Source organism: Sorex fumeus, unplaced genomic scaffold (genome assembly GCF_029834395.1).
Source record: "Sorex fumeus unplaced genomic scaffold, SorFum_2.1 ptg000098l, whole genome shotgun sequence".
Lineage (NCBI taxonomy): Eukaryota > Metazoa > Chordata > Mammalia > Eulipotyphla > Soricidae > Sorex > Sorex fumeus.
The window spans coordinates 74668993-74678556 of record NW_026606155.1 but is presented as its reverse complement, the minus strand read 5'-3'; the positions used below and the strand labels follow the sequence as shown (position 1 = coordinate 74678556).

Here is a 9564-nt window from a genome sequence, read left to right as displayed (position 1 = left end):
AGTCATACTTAAAAACTTTTATCTTTGCATTAAGAAATATGCAGGAGGGTCTTGAGAGATAGTATTGGGGTTACGATACAAGACTTGCCATGCAGCCAAGATTTCTATCCCTGGCACTGTCTGGTCCCTTGTTCAGCTCTGGAGACCCAGGAGTATGCTCTGTCCCTAGGAGAATCTCAGGGAGGGTCCCTAGGTCTCCTGAGCACTGCTTGGGAGAACAAAACAGAACAAAAGAAAACAAGAATGGAAAGTATCATGCTAAGCGAAATGAGTCAGAAAGAGAGGGATAGACATAGAAAGATTTCATTCGTCTGGGGGATATAAAGTAACAAAATATGAGATTAATACCCAAAAATAGCTGAGATCAGCACCAGGAGGATTACTCCATAGCTTAGTGGCCAGCCGGGCATTCTAGAGGAAAGGGCAGCTCAGATAGAGAAGGGAGCACCAAATAAAGGGTGTTTGGAGGATCCTCCCAGGAGGGGAGATGCATGTCGAAAGTAGACTATGGACTGAACATGTTTGCCACTCAAAGCCTCTTTTGCAGACCACAACACCCAAAAGGAGAGAGAGAACACAGGGGATTGCCCTGCCACAGAGGTGGGGGGGATGGGGGGATGGGGGTGGGGGGAATATTATCCATGGTGGTGGAAAATGGGCACTGGTGGAGGGATGGGTATCTGATCATTGTATAATCGAAACCCAAGCACAAAAAATTGTAAATCTACAACTGTACCTCATGGTGTTTCACTAATAAAAAAAAATGGGAAAAAAAAAGAAAACAAGAATTAAGAAATCTACAGGAAAGAAATATCCGGTCATTAACTTGATGAGTTAGAAGTGAATAATAATAAAATTATTCCATCTGCAGCTCACTGAAACAAACCAGATTTACTGCTCTCATCCATTTCAGGGAAGTAATCACACATGCAGCCCCTGATAGGAACAGATGCAGGAAGGCAAGTGCTGTTGCAATTGTGCTTTATTGAAAGAAGCAATGAATGGTTAACATGGGGCCCACCTCACAACCCACTCCTCAGCCCCAAACTATATAGGACAGACATCAGTCCAGGGAAGCATTTATGGGTTGATCAGAGCACTAACTTGAGTTTTTCGCCTGCAAAGAAGATAGAGGGGAACAAGCAGAGGGGGAGAGGAGCGGCCAAGGTGATGTGGTGGAGGGACGTCTCTTGCTCTGACTTTAGACTTCAACCCTCACCGAACCATCAAAGTGGACAGGCAAGGATGGGCTCCCCTCACAGGCCACAATGATGTGTCCCTCTCTCCGGGTGGTTTGGTAAACACAGCTGCCATCTCTGTTAGTTTTCTTCCAGCGACAGTCTGTGAGATGCATGATGTCACTGCTCTTGTGGCAGTGGGGTTGCCCGTTCTTGCAGGGGATATCTTGCTCCTGGCAGACAGCCTGGATTGTTGGCAGGGGCTCATGCACAAAGGTGTTCACGGGCTTGCACCGTCCCTGTGTCATTTTCCTGCGCTTCATCATCACATCGCAGTAGTTGGAGTTGCTGTTAGGGGAACTGTCAGTGTCCACATGCTGCCTCTGGAACTTCTTGAACCGAGATTCCTTGCCCAGGGAAGGCTGAACCCAGCCCAGAAGCAGCAGCATCAGGACCAGCAGGGGGAAAAAGATGAGGGACTTCTTCAGAGCCATGGTGACTTCAGTCGCCTATAGGAACCTGCCTGTGAAAGAGAAAAGAGGAAAAGCAGCCCCCAAGGATGAGAACCCCTGCTTCCACCTGGGGTCTCCCTGGTCAAAATCTGTCTGCAACTCAGTCAGACAGATATCCTCTGCCAGCAAGAATTAACAAGCAATCAGACTCCCATATACACTCAGGAGCTTTGACTCCCACTTGCTAGAAATAGTCCAAACTTCCGCCTAGGTTTTGACTTCAGGAGCGCACAAAAATCCTGCCATTCATGTCTTTGAATAGCAGAGGGGTTTTATTATTTGGTTCTTCATACAAAATACATTAAAAAAATAAAATGTATTTCTACCCAGTACTCTGAAAATCCATAGAGAATCCTTTTAAATAAATCATAATCTTAATTATCACCCTAAGATACCTCCATGAATCCAGGATCAAGGCTGACAGAGCTTTATTGTCTCATAACACAATAGAAACCCAGCCAGTGCCTGGCACGAACAACATAAACCAATGCCATTGTATTCCAAAGAGGAGATACTACATGCCCGGGAAGCAACATGAGGGCTGCTCCCTCTCCAACTCTATGGGTTCTCTCTGCAGCCTAAATGCTACACTGAGACCCCATCCTACTTCCAGCTGATATTTGCAAGGTCCAAACTTTCTCCATGCTACCTCACTCTGGCTCCCTCTTCTCCAACCCTTGAGCAGAAGCATCTCAAGAAAACACCTCATAGGTTGCTTACCTGGTTCTTGAACTTGGTCCCAGGGAGAATCAGAGGTCAGTCTTGCAATGACTGGATCCTAGAGGTTTAGACCTTACACTAACAACCAGGGGCTTGCTTTTTAAGTAGAGAAGGATGGGAGGAGCTTCAGAGGTTTCTCTTCAGAGGGAAACAAAGCCTTTGAGAGGAAGGGGTGGGGAATGGCCCAGGCCACCCTTTTTCAGAGCTGCTGAGGAGAGTGAGTCTTTGCCAACAGAAGCTTTTCTTAGCACTTGAATCTCATCTCTCTGCTGCTCTCCTCTCTTCACCAGAAGCTGCAGAGAAAGTCATACAGTCCTTATGTCCCATCCCTAAACAAGTTCTAGTTAATCTTTGGAAACCATGTTTAGCAAATAGCACTTGGAGACTAACAAAAGGCAAAGAACACTGGATCTATGTGATGTCGGAAATAGCAAAGAACAAAAGGAAATAAGCAAGGTAAATTTATGAGAAAAGGAATTACTTTGAGAATGGGATGAATAGAATGTTTCAGTGCCAAATCTGACAAAGGGCCCAAATGACAGCCATCATGTATCATCCTGCTTGCCTAGGTTTTGACATCCTGCATTCCTCAGGCTAAACAACAAGGCAAAAATATATCTGAGCACAGTACAAATACAGAAAAAGAAGGGGAAACCTCTCCTCATTGGACTTGCCTCTCTTTTTTAGGATCCTCTTCTAAGCCACACGTGCTTTCATTTTCTAATAAAATCTGGTGGCATCGGACCATTTTCATTTCATCTCTTGCTTCTAATCTTTGATGGCTAGAGATGAGAGCCTGAGCATGGGGCAAGTGTCAGTCAGGAGACTTCACTGGGGAGGTTAGAAGTTCAGGCCCAGTCTCTGCCTCTTCCTCCCTGGTCTCGAGAGAGCCTTTCCTTTCGCCTCCCGCTCCCTTGAGAAGATGAAGCTATTCTTACTCCAGTCTCTGAGTAACTGATCTTCTGTTTCCCTCACTTGTCTTAATCTCTGTAATGACTCTGGTGCCTGTGTCTGCTCTGTTTATTCATGTGGTTTTCTAAATCTCCAGAAACAAGGGGCTGTCCCTTGGGTACTTGGAGGCATTCCGAGCATTTCTCAATATCTCTTGGGAATGTATCAACAGGATGGAGATTTTTATTTCTCTCTCTCTCTCTCTCTCTCTCTCTCTCTCTCTCTCTCTCTCTCTCTCCCTCCCTCCCTCGCTCCCTCCCTCCCTCTCTCTCTCTCCCTCTCCTCTACCGCCCCACCGCCCTAAGTTTTACTCTGATTTCCAGTCACAAGTTTTCATGCACCAGTCAGGCCATTCAAAGATACTAGGTTCAAAGCTGTAGAGTGCTGGATGCTACAAAAGATAACCTAGAATGTGTCACAATTAGCTCTAGCTTCACTTTCCAGAAGCAAGTGAAAACTCATCCACAAGGAACAAGGTCACTAACATTCACTTTGACCATTCTTTGTTGTACTCCTGCTCTTAAGTTTGACTCCTCACGGTGCATTCAGAGCCCTGATTCCCTCTGGTTGTCTGGCTCTTTTCTCCTACAATATTGTATCGTGCTCCCTTACTTAACCATGGAAATCCTTTCTCCACAAAAACAGACAGCCAGGTAAATGCCAGATAAGTGGTATTGTATTAAAGTATTGAATCAGGTAATAGGCTAGGCAGTGTCAATACTGGAAGAATTCCCTGCCTTTGACATGAAGGAGTGTCATTCAGAGATTTTGTTTTCCACTTTGGCTGTCGCCTTAGCTCTTCTTCTTCCCCATTTTTCATTCCTCTGTTGTCCAGAGACAGAAATGCTGCCCTGCCCTGGGGGAGGTCAGGACCAGGCAGGTGCAGGAAGCAGATGGGAGGAGGATAGGGGTGCTTTGGTCTCCAGGCTGTCACTGATACTCCTTTTGTGTGTCCTCTCTGGTGGTGGAGATTTGGAATAAAATTTGCGGAGATACTCTGAGACTAGCTCTTAACTCCTAGTTCTTCTCCCTCTTAACTTTAGTGGGAAAACTCTCAGATTCCCCACCGCAGTCATTCACCAACTGATTTCAGGCCTTTTTCATGACTCCTCTGACCTGCCTTTGCCATCCCATTTTGACCTAACGGAATCATTGTTTTATTTATTTTTTATTTTTTTTATTAGTGAAACACCATGAGATACAGTTGTAGACTTACAAATTTTTGTGCTTGGATTTCAATTATACAATGATCAAATACCCATCCCTCCATCACTGCCCATTTTCCACCACCATGGGTCCCAGGACCCCTCCCACCCCCCATCCCCCCTATCCCACCCTGCCTCTGTGGCAGGGCATTCCCATCATTACATCATTTTTTTTTTTTTATGCTTGCCTCCCTGGCCAGATACCTCTTCCCTCCCTGCTTAGGACAAGTTCCCTGCAGGCATGGGCTTGGGATAAGTGGAGTCCTTCAGGAGTTCCCTGCTTCCAGAGTTGGCCAGTTTTCATCTCCTTGGGCATTCCACAAAAAGGCGTCATTTGCTTTCTGTTATCTTGTTATCTTAACTGGATGGTTGCTCCACACCATGAGCCTTGCCCTTCCATGGGAGCCTGCTGCCTGATTCTAGGCAGGGGGAGAAGCAGAATGAGAGAGACAATCAGGGTAGTTACAGTTGGATTCCCCTGGCAAGTCAGTGCCTCACCCAACGGACCTTCCTCCACAGTCTCACCCATAAGGAGCTGGGCTGCTTTAACTCCAGTGATCCTGAAAATCCCTGAGTAGGAGGAGCCCTGAGTCGGAGAATGCTCTGCTCACACTCCCTAATCCCTGAAGAATAAAGATGGGACACACCTCATCTGAATTGTCCACAAATTTGTCCCCAGAGTAACTGGCTCAGGGGAAGCATTCTTTCACTGAAATACTGAGGTATTTCATAAGTCAGGCCTCTGACTTATCTATTATGATAAGAGTGGTGGGGAGAAATAAGAGGTGGACTGGGCCAGATATAACTTCTATTTCCATTTGTTTGGTTTTCGTTTTTTTCAGGCCAGACTTAGTGGTGCTTAGGGCATTCTCCTGGCTCTGAGCTCAGGAGTCACTCCTGGAGGGTTTCAGAATGATGGGTGCCAGAAATGCAATCCAGCTGGGTGGTCTGCAAGGCAAATGCCCTTAGGCTTTACTACTCCAGGTCTGAATTCCTAACTCTATTCTGCTTTAATCTGTAAACAAGATGTAGAGCACCTCGGGTAATCAGTTCCCAGAGGATTCCATTGTTCTTTTGACTCCCACTGTCCTAAGAAAGTGCTTTTATATTCTCTTTATTTGTAAAATCCCCCACTTTTTTTTCTTTTTATTAGTGAAACACCATGAAGTACAGTTGTAGATTTACAATTTTTTGTGCTTGGGTTTCGATTATACAATGATCAAATACCCATCCCTCCATCAGTGCCCACTTTCCACCACCATGGATAATATCCCTCCCACCCCCACCCCCCCCCATCCCACCCTGCCTCTGTGGCAGAGCATTCCCTTTTGTTCTCTCTCTCCTTTTGGGTGCTGTGGTCTGCAAAAGAGGCATTGAGTGGCAAACATGTTCAGTCCACAGTCTACTTTCAACATGCATCTCCCCTCCTGGGAGGATCCTCCAAACACCCTTTATTTGGTGCTCCCTTCTCTATCTGAGCTGCCCTTTCCCCTAGAATGCCCGGCTGGCCTCTAAGCTATGGAGTAATCCTCCTGGTGCTGATCTCAGCTATTCTTGGGTATTAATCTCATATTTTGTTACTTTATATCCCCCAGATGAATGCAATCTTTCTATGTCTATCCCTCTCTTTCTGACTCATTTCGCTTAGCATGATACTTCCATGTTGTACCACTTGTATGTAAATTTTATGACTTCATCTTTTCTAACAGCTACATAGTACTCCATTGTGTAGATGTACCAAAGTTTCTTTAACCAGTCATCTGTTCTTGGGCATTCAGGTTTCTTCCAGTTTCTGGCTATTGTAAAGAGTGCTGCAATGAACAAACAAGTGCAGATGTCACTTCGACTATACATTTTTGCCTCTCTGGGATATATTCCCAGGAGTGGTATTGCTGGGTCAAATGGGAGCTCAATTTCTAATTTTTTGAGAATCGTCCATACTGTTTTCCAGAAGGGCTGAACCAGTCGGCATTCCCACCAACAGTGAAGGAGTGTTCCTTTCTCGCCACATCCGTGCCAGCATTGGTTGCTTTTGTTCTTTTGAATGTGGGCCAGTCTCTGAGGTGTGAGATGGTATCTCATTGTGGTTTTGATCTGCATCTCCCTGATGATTAATGATGTAGAGCATTTTCTCATGTGCTTTTTTGCCATTCAGAGTAAAATCCCCTTCTTGAACAGTCATCTTCTAATTGCTGTCTCAGTACCATTAGAACTCTTTCCTGACCTCCCCGAAGCAAAACCAGCTGGCAGTTGAATCTGTTGTGGGTGACAAAGAAACAGATGAGCACCACTGGTCAACAGGCAACTGGGCCTCTTGGCCATAGGGGCCTTTCCCCTCTCTTTTTCTTCCTCTGCCAATGGCTGCCTTTTACCCTTTCCTGACAGGCCAAAAACCATGTGTGTGTGTGGTGTGTGTGTGTGTGTCTGTGTGTCTGTGTGTCTGTGTGTGTGTGTCTGTGTGTCTGTGTGACTTCTGTGTCTATGACTGGGAAAAGCTCCTTGGAGTTAAAGGAAGTTAAGGAACTAACTCCCTTTCATCTGATTTCCATTTCCCTATGAATTTGGGATGAATCTTTGAGCATTCTCTGGGTAGGAACGTTTAGGGACTTTTACCCAATTCATCAGTCTATCTTTGTGTACTTTGAGAGGCCCACTCAGTGCTTTATTCGTGGGCTATGTTTTGTTTATTGGTTTGTTGGCTCACAAATAGATTGATAGGTTTCTAAAACAATAATTGGGGCAATGGGAAAATTTGAATTTTTAATCTGAATTTCTTATTGGGAAGATATTAAATGGATTGAAAGTATAAGAAAAAGCTGGCACGAACTGATCAGAATCTAGATACTCTAGTAATAGAGGTCTCTACTGAAAAGCTATTTTGTTTTTTATTTTATAGACCATGATGCAGCTTCAATTAGAAATTAGGCTGTTTGTCTTACAAATTAATGTATGTTTTCAGCAATATTTTTTTGGGGGGGGAGGTGTAGAATAGAATCACTTTAAAGTAAAAGTTGCCCCAAATGGTTTTAACATATTTATTTATTTATTTACTTATTTATTTGGTTTCTGGATCACACCTGGAGATACTCAGGGCTTACTCCTGGCTCTGTGCTAAGGAATCAGTCCTGGAGGCAGGGGCACGGGGTATGAAATGGAGTCCAGGAAAGAAACTGAGTCAGTCATGTACAAAACTATACTATTGCTCCGGTCTCTAATGTTCTTAATTAAAAATTGGGAGTTAAAGAGTCTTAGAGATAGCTCAGGGGTTTAGGTGCTTGCCTTGCATCCCACCAACTCCTGTTCAAATCCTGACTGCCACATATGACTCCATGAACACTGCCAGAGATCACTCCTGAACACAGAGCCAGTACACAGAGCACTGCTGTATATGACCCAAACACCCCAGTAAAATGAGTTAAAAAGTAAAGGTAAATGATTGTAATTTTAAAAACTAAATTCTTAATTTTCCTGGTAAACTGAGATGTTATTATTAAAATAATTTAATTTCATATCTGTTTTTGTTACTAGGTCTTTAAGCAAACCTATGTTGAATTTGAAAAATTAAGTTTTATTTAATAGTTTTGAAATCTTTGCTACTGTGTTTAAATAAGTAAATAAGCACTGTTTGTGGCAATTTGTTAAATTTTTTTGAGACATTGTTTCTCAAAAATCAAAATTCTAAGAAAATCATCTTGATTGGTAGAAAGGAAATGTAAATATGGATGGTTTTAGAAGAGTTCCTAATATATTTCATAATAATTACTTTCTTGGAAGGGTCAAGCTATCACTATTTGCAGACAATATGATACTATATTTAGAAAACCCTAAAAGCTACAAAAAACTCTTAGAAATAATAGGTCGGTTTAGTAAAGTAGCAGGCTACAAAATCAACACCCAAAACTCCATGGGTTTCATATATACAAATAACGAAAGAAAAGAAAGAGACATTAAAAGTACAATCTCATTCACAATAGTACCCAGAAAATCAAGTACCTCGGAATTAGCTTAACCAAAGAGATAAAGGACTTACACAAGAAAAATTACAAAACACTACTTCAAGAAATAAAAGAGGACACTAGGAAATGGAGACACATCCCCTGCTCATGGATAGGGAGGATTAACATTATCAAAATGGCAATACTCCCCAAAGCACTATACAGATTTAATTCAGGGACTGCCTTACCCATGACATTTTTCATGGATCAGGATACTTATGACCTTTTTCAAAGAAATAGACAAAACATTCCTGAAATACATATGAAACAATAACCACGCCCCCACAGCCCTAAGTAGCTAAAGCAATCCTTGGGAAAAATAAGATGGGTGACATCACCTTCCATAACTTCAAACTATATTACAAAGCAGTAGTAATTAAAAAAGCATGGTATTGGGCTAGAAAGAGACCTGCAGACCAATGGAACAGTGTTGAATATTCTGTCACAGACACTCACATATATTACCACTTAAACAAAAGAGCAAGAAATGTAAAGTGGAACAAGGAAAACCTCTTCAATAAATGGTGCTGGGAAAACTGGATAGCTACCTGCAAAATAATGAACTCTGACCTCTGTCTAACACCACGCACAAAAATCAGATCAAAGTGGATTAAAGACCTCAATATCAGACATGAATCCATAAAACCACGACCATCCTGTTATTTGTCTATTGCCTTGAGCAGGCCCCAGTAACGTCTCCTTCATCCTAGCCCTGAGATTATATTCAAGGCTCTTTAGGAGAATGAGACCCATCATTGTTACTGGTATCTGGCATATTGGGTACACCACGGGGAGTTTGCCAGACTCTGCCATGTGGGCAGGCTACATTCAGTAGCCTGACAGTTTATCCAAAGTAAGAATGAGATAATAAGAGGTCATAATAAGATGTTACGCGGCCACGAATGCAGCCGCATGGTTCCGGGAGCTGGTTTTTATAGTCTCTGAGTCTTGGCCGTTGATGGGATTACACGGCTCCAGGGGGCCAGTTGGTGGGTGTGACCCC

At 43.4% G+C, this 9564-nt stretch overlaps 1 protein-coding gene across 2 annotated transcripts; it reads right to left on the bottom strand.

Moving 5' to 3' along the window:
* Positions 1-946: 946 nt before the first annotated feature.
* LOC130041761 (ribonuclease pancreatic-like) lies at positions 947-2651 on the bottom strand. Of its 2 annotated transcripts, none has more exons than XM_056133994.1 (2): positions 2411-2651; positions 947-1697 (listed from the first exon to the last, which is right to left on the bottom strand). In XM_056133994.1, exon 2 carries the CDS (start codon positions 1670-1672, stop codon positions 1202-1204), a length of 471 nt encoding a protein of 156 aa, XP_055989969.1. In that variant the 5' UTR covers positions 1673-1697; positions 2411-2651; the 3' UTR covers positions 947-1201. The 2 variants fall into 2 exon arrangements, with proteins under 2 accessions (XP_055989969.1, XP_055989968.1); XM_056133993.1 differs by having other exon boundaries at positions 947-1701; positions 2411-2649.
* Between the last annotated feature and the right edge of the window lie 6913 nt (positions 2652-9564).

Coding starts and splice junctions, on each gene's coding strand:
- LOC130041761 (XM_056133994.1), bottom strand. CDS start 1,672: ATGGCTCTGAAGAAGTCCCTCATCTTTTTCCCCCTGCTGGTCCTGATG.